Raw genomic sequence first — 22,764 nt, forward strand, 5'->3', positions numbered from 1 at the left:
CTGTTTGGATCGTGTATCTAGAAGCCATTTCATACTAGATTTCTAGAAAATAAGCAAAGCTTTCCAAATGCTCTTACCACTATATTAGCGCTCTCCTGTCCAAATTTGGTAGATTCCATTATGACATTATTTGCAAAAATTGGTTTATCCAACATTTTGTCAACTAGAAATTTGTTCCTCTGTGTTTCATGGTTCCCCCAGAGAGGGGTTATTGATGAGGTTTGTGACTGTCCATCACTGTAGGATTCTAAAGTATATTTGCAGAAACCTAGAGGGGACAGACACATATGATGTGGGGCTCCTTGAGTGCATGGACTTTACTTTATTCAAATTTGCATGGGCTGTGCCCGGTACAGTACCTGGTACATTGTGAGCGTTTATGGAATGAGTACTTAAATTTTATATTTACTAATTGGAATATAAAATCATTCCTATTGGAGTACTTCATCTTTGCTCAGTGCCTCTGGACCTCCTCTAGAGTCTCAAGGCAGCAGTCCTTTCCCTGCTGCCTTAATGTGTGAGACCCATAGGAGAGCAAGCCCCAGGTGTTTAGGTGCATTTTGTCCTCCACCATCTAGCCCCACCTTCCATTGGAGACCCTGGGAAAGAGCTCAATTTTAAAACCACTGTTTTGGGCACGCAACAGTTACATAAACTGTTCACCTGGAAGCTTAGATTCAGGCTGAGAAGAAAAGTAGTGGAGAGGCCAGGGTCACCCCTGTGAGCTAGAGCCCTCAAGGGCAAAGTCAGGGAGCTGCAGAACTCAGCTGGACCTTCAGGGTCACAAGAACAAAGTTGAGATGAGGTCATCAGAGGGAGTTCCTTATCTGGTCAACACTTTGTGCAAAAGGCACCAAGAGGAATGGGTATAATTATGAGGTCAAATTTACTCCATCCTTTGATTGTACAATACATGGGTTGGATAAATCAAGGATCAAATCATGTCCTGTGCAACCTGGTAGTTTCTGCAAAAGCTTAATATAGCACAAGTGTGAGTCCATTCTCCTAACACCAGCTTCATAAAGGGAATCTACTGTACTTAACGGAAAAAAAAAAACCTTAAAAACTGCTCTTCTCTTGAGTTCCTATGCTAAAGCTAAATGTGTTCCTGTTACAAATGAACCTCCTATGGTGAAATCGGACACAGTAGGGTCATTTCTTTGTTTTATTGTGATACTTGATTTTTCATCATTTAAAAAGCATGCCCTAGATTTAATTATCACAAATGAGGGTTTTCTCTCTCTCTGTTTTACCAAAACATTTATGCCTCATGTAAATGCACAGGTTGTTTCCAGCCACACTTGACCTGACTATGGGAAAAGAAGAGAAAGGTTTGCTTCTTAGTCTCTATCTTTAGAGCATTGTGCATTCTCCAAATAGTTCAGTCGCCACTGTCTCCCACCTGCAACTTTTCATTAGCTATTCTTGGATTGAGAACTTTACAGTGTTCTATGTGGCTTGCTGTAAAGTTTAGCAGGAATTCTATTTTCCCTAATCCCCTTCAGATTGTATTCATCAGAACAGCTTGTTTTCATAAATATATTCCAAAATAATCTGTCCCCATTTGTTTTTAAGTATAAGAAATTTAAGTCTGTATAATATATATTAAAATAAGCCTTAGCAAGGTATCTTTTGAAGTAATTGAAAACTCTGACATTGATTAAAGTATCTTTCCTAGTTTGTAACTATGCTATAAAATTAGTCACTGGTTCAGACTATTAATTAAAGCAATTTTTCAAATTAAGGCATCCCTTAAGATATTTTAATGTTTCTAAAACCAGGCATTTAAAAGTGTACATTCTGGCTTATGCTTTGTTGCATAAAAGATATAATCTAATACAGATGTGGGCATAGAATCTAAAATGATTCTCCATGTTCCCTTTAATGTGTTAATGCCTTAAAAATTTTGGCTGAAAAATGTCTTAACCAATCTATACTAAAATTAAATGGAATAAATTGTTTAGAGGTAATGCTGGATTCTAATGTATATTATATTAACTATATATCTTTACATAAGGAGAAAAATGGGCCATGTCATTTTGTTCCCTCCCAGAAAAGAAGGCATACCCAACCAACATTTTAGTATTGAATTTGCTGTTTATTTTTAACATTTTCCTTCATTTAAAAAAATTCCATGAAAGTACTATGCATAATGTTTCTAAATTCACCTTTCAGTCCCTTTAATGAAAGATTGAAATATTCTTATAACTATGAAAAATCATTAGTAATTTTTAAATTTTCAATAATTTATATTAGAGTTATAAAAGACATCCATTTTGCTTTACAAAATTATGCTGAAAACTTGGTGTTGTTCAACCTGTTTTCCACTGAACACCAGTGGCCTCCCGGTGTTGACAGGTATTCCTTGGAAATGCAGCCCATGTTCAAATAGGTATGAGACATGCATTATTATACTGTAGCGCCCTCTTGCTGCCTTGGTGTACATTAACACACTAAAGACTTGTCTCACTAAACAAATAGCTTAACTTGTTTTGTTCAATCCAGCATTTCCCAAACTTTTCTTTTTTTAAGATCTGTTCACATTTCTTGGGAATTTAAAGCTCTATGAAGCATATCTTGGGAATTGCTAGGGTTTTGATCACCTTATTCTTATTTATGACACATTATGTCATATATGCCAAGATGAAAATGAGTGGTATCCTTGGCAACATCTCACAGAGGTGGTGGTGCCTTGGAATAGGCCCCAGGTTTAGGCTCTAGTTCCTGGTGTTGTACTCCAAGAGCGCACTGCTTTTGGACCTTCCCTGAGCTATCTGGCACCATCCAACCAAGCTTATAAGAAACTGGCTACTAGGCTGTAATGCCAGTGTGTTCATTCTAAAGTTTGGGCACGAAATGTGCCAGCCATCAAGGCATCCTTCTAGTATCATTGTAGCCAGACAGGAAACTAGTAAGCCATTAGCAGTTTTCTTGGTGAGCATGAAATTAGTGCTAAAGTGAATTGACTTGAGGAATGCCTGATGAGCATATCCTGCTCCGCAGTGTAGTCTGGAATGCTGGTTGAGGATCTCTTATCCAAAATGCTTGGAACCAAAAATGTTTCCGATTTGGGAATTTTTGGATTTTGGTATATTTTCATGAATGTAACAAAATATCTTAGAGATGAGTTCCCAAGTCTAAAATGAAATTTATCTTTCATGTATACCTTATACACATAACCTGAAATTTTATGCAACATACAATATTTTTAGTACCTGTGTATTGACCATGACCCATCACATAAGGTCAAGTGTAGAATTTTCCACTTGTGACATCGTGTTAGTGCTCAAAATGTTTTAGACTTTGGAGCATTTCAGATTGGGGATTTTTTTTTATTAGACATGCTCAACCCATACTCTTTTCTTCTAGATGAGTGTACTTTCTTGTGGCCTGGATTGGGTAAACTGAAAAATCCCACCTTCCATGTCCCCTGTCTTATACTTGGTATATGTGTGTGTGCACACACACATGTGGCTGGGCTGCAGTACCAGAGACTAGGACTTTCCTTAGTTATGTTCTGAGACCATTGTCTGATTATTCGATTAGGGTTTGGGGTTTCCTAAACTATCTCTATAGGTTGGGTTATTTCTATGGCAAGCTAAGCACCTGCATCTAAGTTTTTTTTAATGAGTTTCATGCTCAGAAGGTAACCTTTTTCTGACCTTATTTCCAAATTCTAGAGGCATCTTATATATTAGCTGTCTGTGTAGTGATTATAGTATCTATCTGTCATGTCAAGCCCCTTTTGTATTAATGCTTTCTAACTGTGAAATGTAAATATGTTGTAATAATTTGCTAGAATATGCAGCATGATGTCCTGTGATGCTGAGCTTTGAAATTGTCTTTTGAAGGGAGGGGGGGCATATGTTGTGCACGCTTACATAGCCTTGTAGAGAGCACAGAACACCAAAGTTTTTCTCAGGTGTACAGATGTAAAGTAAGATTTACTCCTGTTTGGTTTTTTGGCCAGGCTCTAAGGGATGGAAATAAGTTGGCACAGATGGAAGAAGCACCGCTTTTTCCAGGAGAATCAATTAAGGCTGTTGGTAAGTTTAACATATATACCTTGCTTATAGAGATCCCTAAGATGAAATGGCACTTTATTTGCAAGCACAGGTTTTATATATGCTGGATATCAGCCAGACCAAATTAATTAGGGGACAAGTGGACTAGGTCTATTCATTCTTATTAGTGTTGTCCTGACCTTAAGAGAGAGAAAATTGCAGAGGATCCCATTAAACTGAGTATTAGTTGGCATTACCAAGAGAAGAGGGATCCAGCTTTTCCTGATGAACCGAGAGCTGATTAGACACTCAATGTAGTGTCAGTTCACTACTTTATTGGAATCTTTCACCATATAGAAAATGTATTGGTAGACAGTCTATATTGTATTTTAATAACAGTTTTGAGAACTTTGCAAAGAAATTTTAGTGAATTATAGGATTCCAAAAAGTATAATTTTAGTGCAAGAAAAGGGCATCATGTGTTACCATCCAGGATTGTAAAGTTATTGGCATGAGTGCTCCAGTATCCCTCCATGGTGGCTTGCCAGGCATTTTAGGAGGTAGTTATTTATGCTATGGGTGGATGGGAGGGGCAAATGGGTGCCACCTTTTCTTTCTTTTTAAAAATTTGTTCTAATTAGTTATGTATGGTGGTAGAATGCATTCTGACACATCGCACATAAATGGAATCTGACTTCTCATTCTTCTGGTTGTACATGACGTAGGATCACACTGGTCATGCAGTCCTATATGCATATAGGGTATTAATGTCCAATTCATTCTACTATCTTTTCTACCTCCTTACCCACTCCCCTCCTTACACTCCCCTCTGCCTAATCGATGGTACTTCTTTTCTTCCCAACCCCCCCATTGTGCATTAGCATTGGCATATCAGAGAAAACATTTGGACTTTGGTTTGTTGGGATTGGCTTATTTCACTTAGCACGATCATCTCCAGTTCCATCTATTTACTAGCAAATGTCATCATCTCATTCTTCTTTATGGCTGAGTAATATTCCATTATGTATATATGCCACATTTTCTTTACCCATTCATCTGTTGAAGGGCACCTCAACATATAGTCGATTCTATAGTTTAGCTAGCAACAGTAAATGTTGGTGAGGATGTGGGGAAAAAGGTACACTCACACATTGCTGGTGGGTGCCACCTTTTCCTACCATCAGTTTGTCAGGTTTGACAATCTGCTTTGCAAGACTGTGTAGTTCCTTCTTTCTTCATGGCTCCCTCCCAAAGATATGTGTTTAGTTTCATAGTATGGTCATCTTGTATCAAGAACATTTGAGTAGCCAGGCTCTTCTACCTGGGTCTCCAAATAACTCTTCCTCCTGAATATCCCAGTCTGTGGCTCTTGGCTTATCCATTCCTGGTTCAAAACTCTTTCTTTCCTTGGCTTTTGCAACTCGATTCCCTCTTGGTGGTCTATGACTGTTTCTTCTTCCAGCCCTGCTCCATGCTGCCTTCTGAGTGATCTGTTTAAAATGTGAGCTAATTATGTCATGCCCTTGATTTTTCTCCAGACATTAACAAACAGATTGAAAGTCTACAATGTGTAGAGGGGTTTTTTACTTTATCACTGGGTCAAAGTCCACTTAGAAGAGATTAGAGCTAATCTAGGTGATTGATCACATTGTATAGCAGACACATTTTGAATTAGTAGAGAGTGTTATAAAAGCTTGGATTGCAAGTTTGCAGTTGTTTTTTTAAGAAGAGAAGACTTCAGTGGATCCAGCTGAAGTCCTGGTGCTTTTTTTCTCGTGTTTACTTCTTTCACTCTGGAAATGGAACTCTGGGAGAGACATACTCCCTCCTGGCCCCATTCGTCTCCCAATTGTTGGAAATATATGTTAAGGATATCTGCACATCCTTAAGTGATTTAAGTATACTTTAAATTCCTCCAGTGGCTTTCAAAGGGTAAGTAAATTAACCCTTACTTTTAAATATAATATATTCCTGGAGGCAAAGTATTAAAGTAGGTCATTGTAAAGTAAAGCATTTCCCATGGAGTATTATTTTAGTTTGTCACTGTTGGAATATGAAGAGTTTTGAGACAGTATATGCATGGAGAGCCATTATCACAGTCAATGTAATGAATGTATTTATCACCCCTGGAGGTTTCCTTATGCCCCCTTGTTATTCCCTACTCCTGGCATATTCCTCCCTATCCTTAAGCACTATAGACTAGATTGTATTTTCTAGTATGTTTAGAAATGAAATCATTGTATATATTCTTTATTGTCTAGCTTGTTCCAATCAGTACATATTTTGATATCCATACTGTGACACGGGTTGACAATCATTCCTTTTTGTTGCTGAATAGTATTTCATTATATGGATACGTGACAGCTTGCCTATTTATTGATCTATTGGTGAATATTTGGGTTGTTTCTGTTGGTTGCCAACTACAAATAAAGCTGCTGTGAACCTGTATGTACAAGTCTTTGTCTGAACATATATTTCCTTTTCTCTTGGGTAAATATCCCTAAGGTATGGAGTATCAGGGTCATATGATAGATGTGCATTTAACCATTTAAGAAATTGCTAGGGCTGGGATTGTGGCTCAGTGGTACAGCGCTTACCTAGCATGTGTGAGGCACTGGGTTCAAGTCTTAGCACCACATATAAATAAGTGAATAAAATAAAGGTCCATCAATATCATATATATATGTATATATATATATACACATGTTTTTTTAAAACAGAAACTGCTAAATTGTTAATTGGTTAAGCCAGTATACATTCTCACCAGCAATATATGAGCATTTCATTTCTTCAGTTCTTTGTGCCTTTTAATTATTTTTTCTTGCTTTATTTCCCTTGCTTGAACCTCCAGTATAATGTTAAAGAAAAGAGGTGAGCAGATATGTCTTGTTCCTAATCTTGGGAAAGTTTTCATACTTTCAATGTTAAATATGATGTTAGCTGTGAGGCTTCTTGTGGATGCCTTTTATCATGTTGAGGTTCCTTTCTATTCTTAGTTTGCTGAGAGTTTTTATCAATAATGATTTTGTCAAATGCATTTTCTGTATTGATTAATATAATCATGATTTTCTTTAGTTTATAATATGATGGATTATATTACTTAATTTCTGAATGTTAAATCAACCTTGCATTCCCAGGATAAACTCTATTTGCTTATAATGTATTATAGTTTTTTATATATTGTTGGGTTTGTTTTATTAAAAATTTTAGAAACTTTGCATCAGTTTTTATGACATATTGCTCTGTGGTTTTCTTGTAATGACTATTAGTTTTTGCATCAGAATAATGCTATCTTTGTAGAGTGAATTGGAAATTATTCTCTTTTCCTAAGTCTTCTGTAAGAGTTTATTTCTTCCTCAAATATTTGGTACCTGAATCTTGAGTCTTTTTGTGGGAAGGTTTTAAGTAAAAATGTAGTGTCTTTAGTAGTTGTAGGATTACTTGGTTGTATTTTTTTTCTCAAGTAAGCTATAGTAGTTTATGTCTTTCTAGGAATTTGCCCATTAAATCTGAGTTGTCAAATTATTGTCCAGTTGTTTTTCACATCCCCTCATTCATTTAATACCCATAGGATTTGGAGTGACATCACTTTCCTCATTTATATATTATATTGTGCATGACTTTTCTCTTTGGCAACACTTAATTTACCTTTTAAAAAATAGATACCTTTTAGAAGTTTCTTAAAAAGTTAAATGTACACTTACAATATGACCCAGACACACCATTCCTTAGATATTTACCCAAGAAATAGGAAATACACATCAAAAGACTTTTATGTGTTTTAACAGCTTTATTTGTAGCAGTCACAATAGAAACAACCCACACATCCATCAGAAAATGAATGTATAAGTAAGCTGTCGTGTATCCTTACTATGAAAGATTGTTTAGCAATAGAAAGGATATGAAAACGTGATGGTCATTGGGAAAATACTACAGAGCAATATGTCATAAATATAGATGTAAAACTTCCAAAAAATTGTTTTCATTTCTAAATGTTTTTTAGAAATACACAATACCTTTATTTTATTTCTTTATTTTTATGCAGTGCTGAGGATCAAACCCTGTGCCTCACATGTGCTAATGAAAGCTGTACCACTGAGCCACAACCCCAGCCCTCCGAAAACTTTTAATAATCCAACAATATATAAAAAGGGTATTATATAATAGTAGATATTATCCTGGGAATTCAAGGTAGATTTAATATTCAGAAATTAATTAAACCTTGGGTTAGAGGTTTATCAGTTTTATTGATCTTCTCAAAGAATCAGCTTTTGGTTTCATTATTTTGTTTTCTATTTTATTTCTACTCTGATCCTTAGTGTTTCCTATCTTTTGCTTGCTTACTTTGGTTGAATTCTCCCTTTATTTTTTAGTTTCTTGAGGTAGAAGCTGTGGTCATTGATTTGAGGCCTTTGTTCTTTTCTACTCTAGGTGTTCAGATTTTCTTTCTTTCTTTCTTTTGTAGAGACAGGGTCTCACTGAGTTGCTCTGTGCCTCGCTTTTGCTGAGGCTGCCTTTGAACTTGTTGTCCTCCTGCCTCAGCCTCCTGAGCTGCTGGGATTACAGGTGTGCACCACTGTGCCCAGCCCATATTTTCTTTCAAGTGCTGCTTTAGTTGTATCTCACCAATTATGATGCTATGCTTTCACTTTCATTCAATTGAAAATGCTTAAGTTTTCCTTTTGATTTCCTTTTTGAACCTTGGGTTATTTTGGAGGGTGTTATTCAATTTCCTTATATTTGTGAATTTTTCCAATTTTATTCATCCATTTGTATTTAGAAAACATATTTTAATGCCTTTAATACTTCTATATTTATCAAGACTTTTATTATGGTCTTTCTTCATAAATGGTTTATATGTACTTGAATGTGTGTTTTGCTATCATTGATTAGTGTTCTATAAATGTCAATTAGGTTGTTTGTTGATAGCATTGTTCAAGTCTTCTGTGCCCTTACTCTTTTTCCATCTACTTCTCTCAATTATTGAGAGAGAGGTTTTGAAATCTCACATAATTGGGGATGTGTCTGTTTCTCATGGCACTTCTATCAGTTTTGAAGTATGTCCTTCTGATGAATTGACCCCTTTATTTCTGGTAATAGTTTCTGCTCTGAAATCTACTTGGTCTGAGATTTTTATACATATGGTAGCTTTCTTTTAATTAGTATTAACACGATATACCTATTTTCATCTGAATTTCAAACTATTTGTATTTTTATATTTCAAGTGGGTTTCTTTTAAGCCATATATAGTTGGGTCTTGCTTTTGTCTTCAGTCTGATAAAGTTTGCTTCTAATTGAGGTGTTTAGGCCATTTGCATGTTATATATTATTAATATAAAACCACTTACTCGTTATATAATTATTAATATAATTAGCTTTAAATGCACAATATTGGTGTTTGTTTTCTCTTGGTCCCATTTGTTCTGATTCCTTTTCCCTCGTTTTGTTCATCTTTTAGTTTAGTTGTACATTTTTTAAGATTCTATTTCATATCATTTGTTTGCATTATAGCTATAACACTTTTTCTTATTTTACTGGTTGCTTCACATCTTTAACTTACCACAGATGACTTCAACTGATTTTAAATCTCTTCATGTATAGGATAAGAACCTTTCATTTGTCTCCTCCCAGCCTTTATGCTATGATTCTCATCCATTTTACTCTTACTTATGTTATAAAACCCCATAATACATTGTTTTTATTTTCATTTACTACGGATTAAACCCAGGGGCACTTAAACACTAGGCCACATCCCTAGCCCTTTTATTTTTAATTTAGAGACTGGGTCTCACTTAGTTGCTTAGGGCCTTGCTAAATTTCTGAGGCTGACTGAACTTTCAATCCTCCTGCCTCAGCCTCCCTTGTCACCAGGATCATAGTCATATACCACCATGCTAGGCTAACTTTAGTACTTTTAATTATTCCACTCGGATACATCTGTAGCTATGTATATTCTTGTCAATCTAGTGGAGTGATATTTTTTGGAAAATAATAATGTAGGATCTTTATGGTAGATGTGGACTTCTTAACACTCATAGGAATTAAAATGTTTTATACTTGATTGATAATAAAAAGAAAGTTAAAATCGATAAGGAAGCTGGTTAGGAATTTGAAAATGGGAATTTCTTTTCCAAGTGTGAAGATAGAATCCAGGACCTCATGCCTGGTAAGCAAGTGCTCTACCACTGAACTACACCCTCAACCCTGAAACAAGTCTTTTTCTACTTCATTGAAGTGACTATAGTTTTGTCATTTGTAAATCAGTTTGTCTTGGAACAGCATTTGGAGTTAGTGTTCATCTTCCATTAGATTTAAGTAGCAGTAATTCATGAAAGGAAAGCCCACTGTCTTCAGAATTTAATGTTTTGAATGTGATTAATTTATCTCCCAGGGAAAATGTTAACTACCTGGAAAAAAAATCACAAAATGTAACATTATGAGACCTTTTACTTAAAACTTCGTTAAGTAACAAATCAGTTTTATTTTAAACAATTGAACTTTATTAGAAGACTCTCCATCTGTCTTTTTTAAAATAATAATGTATAAAATCCTAGGAGTTTAAGATTCCTAGAAAATTGGAATCACACACACACATATATATTTGGAAACTCAAGCTAAGATTTATTAAAGCACAAGTCTATTGCAGTAGTTGCTACTTTCAGTTTTTTTCTTTCAGTGAAAGATGTCATGTATATCTGCCCATTTATGGGAGCAGTGAGTGGAACCCTGACAGTGACGGACTTTAAGATGTACTTCAAAAATGTAGAGAGGGTGAGTTTTTAATGTTTATTTATTTACTTATTTATTTTTTGCTCTACTGGGGATTGAACCCTGGACCTCAAATATGCTAGGCAAGTGCTCTACCACTGACCTCCATCCCTAGTCCAAGACAGTGAGTTTTTAAAAGTGTATTTTATTAAAAAAAATACTTCAGAACAATACAAGAAGAAAGTAAACCGTCTCCTGAAATCCTATCACCCAGAGATAACCAGAGAGTGAGGGATGATTTTTTATTTTTATTTTTTAATTTCAGAGGGGGAGTTTTAAGATATCACATTTGCAAACATATTTTGTATGTTTGACCAAAAGGCTATTAAAATACCACTTAAACCTGGAGGGGAAGTTTCACTCTAGTCTCAATGGAGACCTCAGAAGGTATGCCATAATTGTCAAAGTCCCTTCAGTTTCTTAGCTGGAATAAAGAGTAAATGTAGAACAAACATATTTTGTAACCCTTCAAAGACTTAAGACATGAAAACTCACGTGACTGACCTTGATAGGTATTAATCTTAATTTTTAAATGTAGGATCCACATTTCATCCTTGATGTTCCCCTTGGAGTGATCAGCAGAGTTGAGAAGATTGGCGTGCAGAGCCATGGGGACAATTCCTGTGGTATAGAGATCGTGTGCAAGGTAAACCGCAAACACATGAGAAAACTAAAAAGGGGCAGTTGGCTCAGAACTTTTTCTGACTCAGCCTTTGTGATCTTTGGTTAGTAAGAATAATTTGTACGGTTAGTATCTCAGATCCTCAGTATCTTTTCATGGCAGAGATCCCTTCGAATCTTATATCAACAGATTTAAACCATTGTGTAACTCATTAAATTAATCCTTTTCTCTTGAAGTATTTCTGTCTTCCTCTTTTTTATTTGGTATTGGGAATTGAAAGTATGCTCTATCAAGCTACATCCCTACCCCTTTTAATTTTTTCATTTTGGGACAGGATCTCACTAAGTTGCCTAGGCTAGCCTCAAATTTGAATCTTCCTGCCTCATCCTTCTGAGTCTCTGGTGTGATAACAGGCTGTGTGCTACCAAACCCAGCTCTTTTGATGTATTCAGAGTTAATGTAACCTATAACTTATTTTTTTGTTATATCTCAGAGAAAGCAAATGGAAAGCAGAAATCAATACTTTTTTTTTTCTCATTCTTGTTTTTCTTTTTTGTACCAGGGACTGAACCTGGGTAATCTGTTTTCTCTCATTTGTCCTTCAGCCAGGAAAGCCAGGGGGTCAGGACAGGAGGTTTTATTTTATTTTATTTTTTGTACCAAAGATTGATCCCAGGGGTGCTTAACCACTGAGCTACATCCCCAGCCCCCACTCACCTTTTTTTTTCATGCCAGGGATTGAACGCGGAAGTGCTTAACCACTGAGCCACATCCCCAGCCCATTTTTTATATTTTATTTAGAGACAAGGTCTCACTAAGTTGCTGAGACTGGTTTGACCTCTCGATCCTACTGCCTCTGCCTCCCCAGCCATTGGGATTACAGGCGTGCGCCACCACACCTGGTTTGTTCATTGTTTTAAGGCTACTCTTGAGAATAGTGGATGGTCAAAAACTTGCTAAAGGGTCAGCAGTGTTATGTAAATCCTGTGATTAAAGATTTTTGGTGATGTTTTAATTTTCACCTTAAACTGCTCATTTTTTTATTTTATACCCTTCTTCCAATGAGTTAAGTAGAATTGTATGTGATAAATTTAATAATGAATAGTCACTTAAGAAATACCCTTAATGGGTATGTTTTATCTCCAGTGGGTGTACCTCATATAATACTAAAAACCTGCCTAAAGTACCAAGAAAGTATCCTGCCTGCAGAATTGTCAAAGTCCCTTCCAAATTTGGGGTTTGGATTTCTGCCAATCTCTTTGCTTTGACCAGATCTCCTAGGAAGGCTACCCCTGGTTGGCCTTAGACCGCAGTTAAATACGGTTCTTCACAGAGCCTTTTACTCTTCCAAATTGTCTTACTGAACTCATGTTAGGGACTACATGGAACATTGCAATTGTCCCTCTTAGGGTTCCACATGCAAACAGTGGCAAGCAGCTGTAGAACTTACAGCAGAAGCCTGAACTTGTTCTGTGATTTTGAAACTTGCCATTCCCCTTTTCATAACTCTTGAGTAGTTTCCCATTGTTCATAGGCTAAGGGAAACACTCCTTGTCAAGACCCCACATGTCTGAACCGGACTCAGTTGCTTCCGCAGCTTCCTTTGGAGCCATCCTCCACTCATTCTTGCCTCCCAGTCCTGTTGGCTTTCCTTTAGATGCTCCTGCTTGCCTTCAGCCCATTCCCTGACACATATACCAAAAGTATTTTTCTTTTCTGTGTTGCTGAGGATCGAACCCAGGGCTTTACACTTGGTAAGCATGTACTCTATCACTGAGCTACACCCTGAGCCCCACACCAGGATCATTGCACATGCTCCTCCAGGCTTAGGAGGCTTTTCTTTCTGAGTACTCTCAAACAGCAAGTCAGCTCACTTAGCTACCAAGCATGTGTATGCGTGTGTGTGTGTGTGTGTGTGTGTGTGTGTAGCCAGTATAGCTCTGAAAGAGGGTGTGTCAGGAAATTGTGCTGCTCTGGCAGGTGTCCTGTGATTGTTTTACCAAGATATTTTTATGGCAGACTGGACATTTACTAATAGCTAGTTTAAATATTTTCTAACCTAAAAGCACTAAGGCCAGGCTCTTAACCCTCCCAGCTCATGCATAAAGGCCATGCGAATTGTGGGATTTATTTTTAACAGGTGGTACAGAATTTAAAAGTACAAAAATTATATGTAGCAAAAAGTAAGTCTTCCTCTTCCCAATGTCCCTGTTCCACTCCCTGCTAGCACTCTAGTTACCAATGCCTAAAGTACCTCTCTTCAAGCATGTATGTCTAGTCATTCTTTGAAAATACAAATTGTACTGTATTATATACAACGTTCTCCTTTCTTTTACCCCTTAACAGTATACCTTGGAACTTCTTTCTATCAGTGCACAAAGTTACTTCTTGATTTTAATAACTCTTCAGTGTCCCATTAGGTATTTTATAGTTTATATAACTACAGCCCCTACTGACGGCTTATTCCCATGCTTTTGCTGTTATAAATATACAACAATAACTTTTTCACTTCCCAAATTCTGATTCCTTTGTTTTCAGTTACATTTATTTTCAAATTTCATATAATCTTGGAGAACGATATTTTTATATTTGACATGGACATAATTTTAAAAAGGTTGTGAGGCAATGCTTAAAACATTGTCATGGGAGGAAGTGACACCATCGGAGCTGGGCTTGGTGGGATTTTTCCCATTTACTTGTGCTTGGTCTTTGGCCATCAGCTGGCATTGTGAGGAGGTGTTTCAAGAAACTGTGATCTTGAGAAACAGCATCATGTTGGTGTAAGTGCATCACTGTCTCTACATGATATAGAATTCTTTCTGTAAGTGCATGGGGGAAGCATCTGAGGCATTTTTGTTTTATGGATAGTATAAATTGTATAGATGGTTTTTTCAGTAGCTTAAAATGTACAATTAATTCCATGACACACCATGTTCAGTAACTTCACAGAACTTGACGGCACAAATTTTGTGTACAAACCTTATTCTTTGTTACATCTGGTGATTCCCTACATAGTATGTTCCCTGTGTTATAGTTTCCCTACTTAATTGTTTTATTTCATTTGAGGTGCTTTTGTTAAATTGCTTTTTGTTAGTTGGGGAGACAGTAGAAAATGGGAGATTAATAAAATATTTTATTTATCTATTTATGGCATAGATCCTCAGTACATGTTGAGTAACTTGAGTTCTGCTAATTTTTTTTTAACCAGGATATGAGGAACTTGCGACTTGCTTATAAACAGGAGGAACAGCGTAAACTCGGAATATTTGAAAACCTCAACAAATATGCATTTCCTCTTTCCAATGGGCAGGTAAGTACACCAAAGTGGCCTAATAATTTTGTGCTTAATTATTCTGTTTTCAAGAGGTTTCCTTCAGTTCTTTTTTCTTCTGTTGGTATCTAATATTAGACTATTTGGACTTTGTCAGTTCTTTGTAATGATTAAGAGGTACTACCAATTTGTTGCTTCAAAATCCAAGTTGAGAGTAGGAATACTCACACATTCAGCTCATGTCAGAATGAAAAGCTTTAATAATGGTACGATGTAAAAATATATATACTGATGTATCTGTTTTGTTGTTTTTGTGTCCAGGCACAATTTGCATTCAGCTATAAAGAAAAATTTCCAATTAATGGCTGGAAAGTTTATGATCCAGTGTCTGAATATAAGAGACAGGTAAAAAAAGAATGCTGCTTATCAGACTGAAAATAAATAAGTTGAACATCTTTTTCTTTTCTAAAAGGTTAGAAATGTAGTGGGAGAAAAGAAACTTTGCTGTCAGTTGTACATAGGCACAACTTCTCTAGCTTATCCATTCTCCATCTCCTGTGATGCCATCTTCTCCTCTGCCAAAACTTTTATTCTGGCACTGGTTGTTCATCCTTTTCAAGGGGTCAAGGATGGGGATTTAAAAGCCAGGTCTTCCAGATGGTTTTTATTAGATGCCCTGTTAAAGAGTAGATGGCTGAGGATCTAAACCAGTGGATTAAGTTCAGTTTGAGACTGTGTCTTGTCTGAGGTGGTGCTCCTGGGTTTGGGAGCTCTTTAGTGCATTGTTAGCTTCAAATTATTCCAGCATGATCTTATTTTCATGATATTTAATCTTTGTCTATACCTTATATTTGGTGTAATGTTGTATATTAATTTCAACATTTGTTGTTATGTTTCTAAGGTATTTTTGGGTGCATTTTCAGAAGCAACACTAAGCTTATTATTTATAAAAAACAGGATAAGAAATATATAGAACTGGAATTCTAGAGTATACTTTTAATTTTTTAGTATGATTTGGAAAACCTCATGCTTCATTAGATTTTTAGGATATCTAGGAAATACGTTATACTAGATTTTATACACACACATACAAACACACACCATACACACACACACACACACACACACACACACACTCATATATGTATAATACATATATTATACAAGTGTATATATATTCACACACACATATGAACTTGTAACAATAAACAGGTGTAAATGAATTTTTGTTGAAAATAAGAAACAGATGTGATTAATGCTTATTACTTTTTCAAAGTGGGAAAGTATGTTTTTTCCCTTCTTCTTAATACCATGCAGGGCTTGCCAAATGAGAGTTGGAAAATATCCAAAATAAACAGTAATTATGAGTTCTGTGACACCTACCCTGCCATCATTGTTGTGCCAACTAGTGTAAAAGATGATGACCTTTCAAAAGTGGCAGCCTTTCGAGCAAAAGGCAGAGTCCCTGTAAGTAATGAATGAACATTTTCACTCCAATGGAAACATGTACTGTGTTTGATGTACTATGGAAAGATGCAAAGCAAAAACAATCTAGCCAAGTGGACAGTAGAAGAAAAGGTTAAAAGCATGACCATATGGGCCGAGGTTGTAGCTCAGTGGTAGAGCGCTTGCCTAGCATGTGTGAGGCACTGGGTTCAATCCTCAGCACCATGTAGAAATAAATGAATAAAATAAAGGTCCATCAACAACTAAAAAATATTAAAAAAAAAACATGAACATATTTTTGGTTCTCAAGAAATACCTAATGAGGGACTGGGGATATAGTTCAGTTGGTAAAGTGCTTGCCTGCTTGCCTTGTGTGCACAAGGCCCGGGGTTCAATCCCCAGCACCACCAAAAAAAAAAAAAAAAAAAAAAAAGAAATACCTAATGATATAAACATTCTTTGTGCTGTGTCTCCCCTTTGCATGAGTTTTCCATTTCTAAGTGCAACTTAACAAAGGCACAGCAAAAAAAAAAAAAAGCATGATGTTGCATTAACAGTTTATAATCACTGGTTTCACCACAGTGTCCTGGAAAAGATTCTTTCTTCATTCTGAGTGGAATGTTGTAGCTGCATGGGAAAGACGCTGTTAGAGAAACAACTGCAGCCAGCAGGGAGTGATGGTTTTACCCTGGAGTTTACATCCATTATAATTCTGAGTTACTTGGCCATTGGAGGAAAATGGGAGGTTTGGTGGCAGAATTTAAGATTTTATGAGACTGTGTATTCACTTTGTCCTCACCCTACCACATGTGTTACTGTGGAGATACAAAGATTTTTTTTAATTAGGAGAAAAGAGTATCTAGTCAATTAGGATTGGGGATATATTTCAGTAATATTTGAACTTAGGTTTTACTTTTCTTAGACTCATAGAATTTTTGAGGTGAAAGGAGATTTGTAGAGCTCATCTAGTCAGATGTGTTACAACCTGACCAGAACAGTGGGACCTTTGGCCACTGTACTGCTCTTTCAGCTCTGATGAGCCAGTCTGCCACCTCCCCAATCCTAGTCTTTGCAAGATCTGTTAACTTCTACCTCAAATAAGTAGCCACCTACCCTCAGTACCTGAGTACCTTATGCCTTTGGTGCCTCAGTACCTACCATGTACCAGGCTGGTGTGTGCTAGGCTGTGGGGATAGATGTGACCAACTGTCTGGCTTAGGAGAAACACATATTGAACAAGCTGCTGCACATGCTGCCACGTGGTTATCCACTGTCACATGAAGGAAAATAAAATGTGCTCAGAGAGGAAAATCTCAGGGAGACACTATGCTTTGGGTCCCAAGTAATTAGAGAATATATTACTTTAGGAATTATACTAATATTTTTACTTAAAAACACTAGGTATTGTCATGGATTCATCCGGAGAGTCAGGCAACGATTACCCGTTGCAGCCAGCCACTGGTGGGTCCCAATGATAAACGCTGCAAAGAAGATGAAAAATACTTGCAAACAATAATGGATGCTAATGCACAGTCCCACAAACTTGTCATCTTTGATGCCCGACAAAACAGTGTAGCTGATACCAACAAGGTATATTCTTCATTTTTAATTTTTTAAAAATTCTTTTTAGATATACATGATAGTAGAGTATATTTTGACATATTATACATACATGGAGTATAACTTATTCTAATTAGGATCCCATTTTTGTGGTTGTACATGATGGTGAATTTCACTGGTGATATATTCATACCCGAATATAGGAAAGTTATGTCCACTGCATTCTACTGTCTTTCCTATTCTCATCCCATCTCCTTTCCCTCTCTTCCCCTTTGTCTAATCCACTGAACTTCTATTCTTCCCTCCCCCTCCCTTATTGTGTGATAGCATCCACATATCAAAGAGAACATTTGGCCTTTGGTTTTGGGGGATTGGCTTATTTCACTTAGCATGATAGTCTCCCGATCCATCCATTTACCAGCACAAATCACAAAGTCATTCTTTTTTATGGCTGAGTAATATACCATGGTGTATATATACCACATTTTCTTTATCCATTCATCTGCTGAAGGATACCTAGGTTGGTTCCATAGCTTAGCTATTGTGAGTTGTACTGCTATAAACATTGATGTGGCTGCATCACTGTACTATGCTGGTAAGTCCTTTGGGTATATGCCGAGGAGTGGGATAGCTGGGTAAAATGATGGTTCCATTCCAAGTTTTCTGAGGAATTTCCATACTGCTTTCCAGAGTGATTGCACCAATTGGCAGTCTCAATAACAATGTGTGAGTGAACCTTTTCCCCCACATCCTTGCCAACATTTATTGTTACTTGTATTCTTGAGAATTGCCATTCTGACTGGAGCGAAATGAAATCTTAGTGTGGTTTTAATTTGCATTTCTCTAATTGCTAGAGAAGTTAAACATTTTTTATATATTTGTTTACCCTTCATATTTCTTCTGTAATGTGCCTGTCCAGTCCCTTTGCCCATTTATTGATTATGTTATTTGTTTTTTTGGTGTTAAATTTTTTGAGTTCTTTATGTATCCTGGAGATTAGTGTTCTATCTGAGGTGTGAGTGGCAATGATTTTCTCCCATTATGTAGCCTCTCTCTTCACATTCTGGATTGTTCCCTTTGCTGTAAAGAAGCTTTTTAGTTTGATATCATCCCATTTATTGATTCTTGATTTTACTTCCTGCACTTTAGGATTCTTGTTGAAGAAGTTGATTTCTAAGCCATCATGATGGAGAGTTTGGCCTGCATTTTCTTCTAGTGGACACAGGGTCTCTGGTCTAATATCAAGGTCGTTGATCCATTCTGAGTTCATTTTTGTGCAGGGTGAGAGATAGGGGTTTAATTTCATTTTGCTACATGTGGATTTCTAGTTTTGAAGAGACTATCTTTTCTCCAATGTGTGTTTATGGCACCTTTGTCTTGTACGAGATACCTGTATTTATGTGCGTTTGTGTCTTCTATTCTGTTCCATTGGTCTTCATGTCTGTTTTGGTGCCAATACCATGCTGTTTTTCTTACTATAGCTCTGTAGTATAATTTAAGTTCTGGTATTATGATGCTTCCTGCTTTGCTTTTCTCACTAAGAATTGCTTTGGCTATTCTGGGTCTCTTATTTTTCCAAATGAATTTCATGACTGCTTTTTCTATTTCTAAGAAGAATGTCATTGGGATTTTAATTGGAATTGCATTAAACCTGTATAGAACTTTTGGTAGTATGGCCATTTTGACAATATTAATTCTGCCTATCCAAGAACATGGGAGATCTTTCCATCTTCTAAGGTCTTCTTTACTTTCTTTCTTTAGTGTTCTGTAGTTTTCATTTTAGAAGTCCTTCACCTCTTTTGTTAGCTTGATTCCCAAGTATTCTTTTTACAGAGTTTCTTAATAAAGCATCAATTTATTTACCCCATTTTCAAAATGACAGCTTTCTGGCAACACAAAGTTCTGAAAAATTTGACAACTGACTCATGCTGACTATAATTGAGAAAGATGCGCCATCGTGCGGCATGAATGAAATTTGACTGAGATTTGACCAAGTGTTGTCACATTTGGTGTCTTGCCTTTGGAACTATTGAGCTCACAATGGCTTCTTTGTTCCATCTCTAGCCACATGCAATGACCACATACAATTGTTGCAACAGCAAAACTTTTCGGGATGTGCCAGGACAGAGCTGTCGTTTCTGGGAAAGTTGGTTCCTTTTGAATGAGCTGTAAGCACAGTGCCCTCTTGTGGCAGATCTTTCACTTTGCAAAGAGAGTGGTGCATTTCTCTGAGAAAGCAATCCAGACTGATTCCCAAGTATTTTTTAAAGGCAATTGTGAATGGGATAGTTTTCTATCTTTTGGAGGTGATTTTCTGAATACCTAATTGGCACTTCATTGTATTCTACCCTGTTTGGAAGAGATAGAAGCAGGACACCAAATTGCATGTCTAGTTCATTTGTCTAAGTCCCCATCAACTCTTCTGCATATATGATTATGTCATGTGTAGATAGAGAGTTTGACTACATCTTTTCCAGTATGGATGTTTTTCATAGCTACTTCCTGATCCCCTATCAAGAACCTGTACCACAATGTTGAATCTCAGATGAAAGCAGGCATCCTTGTCTGGTTCCTAATCATAAGGGAAAGTATTCCAGTTTTCATCTATTAGGTATGATATGAGCTTTGGGTTTTTCACACCTCCTTTCCTAGATTGTTGAATGTTTTTATCTTGAAGAGATGTTTGATTTTGTCAAAGGTCTTTTCTGCATCAATTGAGATGTACATTTGGTTGTTTTTCCCTTCATTCTGTTAATGTACATTACATTGATTTTTGTATGTTGAATCTCCTTAGTGGATTTAGCAGTGTTTCCCCAAAATATGTGTCTACCTGGAACCTCAGAATAAGAACTTATTTGGAAATTGGGTCTTTGTAGATGTAATCAGTTAAGATGAGATCTTAACAAATTAGAGTAGGACCTAAATGCAATGACCAGTATCCTTATAAGAAGGCCATATAGAAATAGACACAGAGAGGGAAGGTGACGAAAGATCTCACCCACCTCCAGTGCCTTCTTCCCAGTAGAGCCAGTGATTCCTCTATTGCCTAACCCTCTTCATTCCTGGCATTGAGTTCCAGCATGCTCTCTGGTCTTGTTGTTCATCATTCTTGCTGCTGCCCTAGATTTCTGTCTGCTGAAATTCTTATGCCCCTCTCAGGAAGCTGTGTCACTGTCCATCTCCATGGCCCCTTTACCTTGGGTGTTCTTGCCCATTTCTCCCTGAGCTGTAGCTTTCTTCTCTCTGGTGGAACAGGCCTGGCTAGTGCTCCTGGTGCCCCCTGGGTTCTTCCAGAGCAGAAGACCCGTAGCCCTGTGCTGCCCTTGACCCTGTTCTCCCCTATCAACCCCAGATTTTGGGGACCTGAAAGACCAGTGTCCCTACTTGTTTATCATTGTTGCCCCAGGAGTGGGCATTCATATTTACATGGTAAATGATTGGAGACTGAAAGTGTGGTCTTTGGGTCACAGGTATATTTACTTTTATTTATTTTATTGAGATAAAATTCAGATAACATAGAACTTACCAATTTGGCCATTCCATAGTTTACAATTCAGTGACTCCCAGTACATTCATAGTGTTGTGAATTAGCACTACTGTTAATTCCAGAGCATTCTCATCACTCCAAATGCAAACCCCATCCCCTTTAGCAAATAATTCCCGTTCCCTTCTCCTAGCTCCTGGGACCCACTAGTGTTGTTCCTATGGATTCCCTGTTCTGAACACTTCGTATAAATGAAATCATACAATACGTAGTCTTTTATGCCTGGCTTCTTTCACTTTGTTTTCAAGGTTCATCCACATTTTAGCATCAGTACCCCATTCCTTTTTATGGTGAAATAATATTCCATTCTATAGATAGACCACATTTTGTTTACACAGCTATCTGATGATGGACATTTGGGTAGTTTCTTCCTTTTGGCTATTGTGAATAATGCTGTTGTGAATGTTTGTATACAAATTTTTCTTTGAATACCTATTCTGAATTTTGTGGGATGTATATGCACAAGTGGAATGGCTGGATCATATGGAAATTTTATGTTTAACTTTTTGAGTAATCACCAGGGAGTGGGCCATATCCTTCTTTTTTGCTACATTTGTATTTTTTTACTTAAAATTGCTTAGATAAATGTCATAATTTGTCTTGAGACCTCCAAATTGTTTTTTTATTACATAGAAATTTTATAGCAGTGCAACTTTTTTTTCTATTCAGATAGATGGCACTAACAGAAGATACCTTTTTGTGTTTGTTTTCAATTTCTTGAATGAGTTTTATTATAATTGACTCTTTTTAGTTATGCATAAGGAATACCTTTTTAAACCTAATTTTTTTTTTTTTTGTACCTGGGATTGACCCCAGTGGCGCCTAACCACTGAGCAACATCCCTAACCCTTTTTTGTGTTTTATTTAGAGACAGGATCTTGCTGTGTTGCTTAGGGCCTGGCTAAGTTGCTAAGACTTGCTTTGAACACATCATCCTCCTGCCTCAATTTCCTGAGTCACTGGGATTACAGGTGTGCTCCATCATACCCAGTATCTAATTCTGAAATAAGTCATTGCTTGTATTTTAAAAACTGATGGAGGATGAAGAAGAATGTTATGACTTGAATTGTGTACCTATAAAAAGATGTGAAGTCCTAACTCCTAGTACATGTGAATGTGAGCTTATTTCAAAATAGGGTTCTTACAAGTATAATTAAGATGAGGTCATATTGTTTTGAGGTGGGCCCTAATTTTTTATGAAAGGTATTTTTATAAGAATAGAGAAGAGGCGGAGATGCAAGCAAAAGGGAGAAGGTCAAGTGAAGATGTAAGTAGAGATTAATGTGTCTACAAACCAGGAATGCCTGGGGCTGCAAGGAGCTGGAAAAGCCCAAGAAAGGATCCTCCCCAAGAGGCTTTTGAGGGAGTGTGACCTGCCAACACCTTGATTTCAGACTTCTAACTTTCAGAATTGTGAGATGATATATTTGTCTTATTTTGAGTTACTGTTTTTGATACTTTGTTCTGCTGGCAACCTCGGGACACTCAGATCAGTGTATACAAGGTTTATTAATGAATGACTTTGTTGCTTCTTTAGTGGTCTGTATCT

General features: G+C 36.8%; 1 protein-coding gene across 8 annotated transcripts in view; it reads left to right on the forward strand.

The window, feature by feature from the left end:
• Positions 1-22,764, forward strand: part of Mtmr1 (myotubularin related protein 1) — a 67,905-nt gene that overhangs the window by 21,857 nt on the left and 23,284 nt on the right. For 6 of the 8 annotated variants that reach the window (XM_047535403.1, XM_047535404.1, XM_047535406.1 and 3 more), the window contains 7 exons: positions 3,971-4,046; positions 10,681-10,775; positions 11,311-11,418; positions 14,603-14,704; positions 14,987-15,070; positions 15,983-16,132; positions 17,513-17,701. In XM_047535403.1, coding sequence (XP_047391359.1) covers positions 3,971-4,046; positions 10,681-10,775; positions 11,311-11,418; positions 14,603-14,704; positions 14,987-15,070; positions 15,983-16,132; positions 17,513-17,701 — 804 coding nt within the window. Of the gene's footprint in view, positions 1-32; positions 2,393-3,970; positions 4,047-10,680; positions 10,776-11,310; positions 11,419-14,602; positions 14,705-14,986; positions 15,071-15,982; positions 16,133-17,512; positions 17,702-22,764 lie in introns of those variants that run through there. The other 2 variants (XM_047535410.1, XM_047535408.1) reach the window with 2 other exon arrangements.

Source organism: Sciurus carolinensis, chromosome X, assembly GCF_902686445.1.
Source record: "Sciurus carolinensis chromosome X, mSciCar1.2, whole genome shotgun sequence".
Taxonomy (NCBI): domain Eukaryota; kingdom Metazoa; phylum Chordata; class Mammalia; order Rodentia; family Sciuridae; genus Sciurus; species Sciurus carolinensis.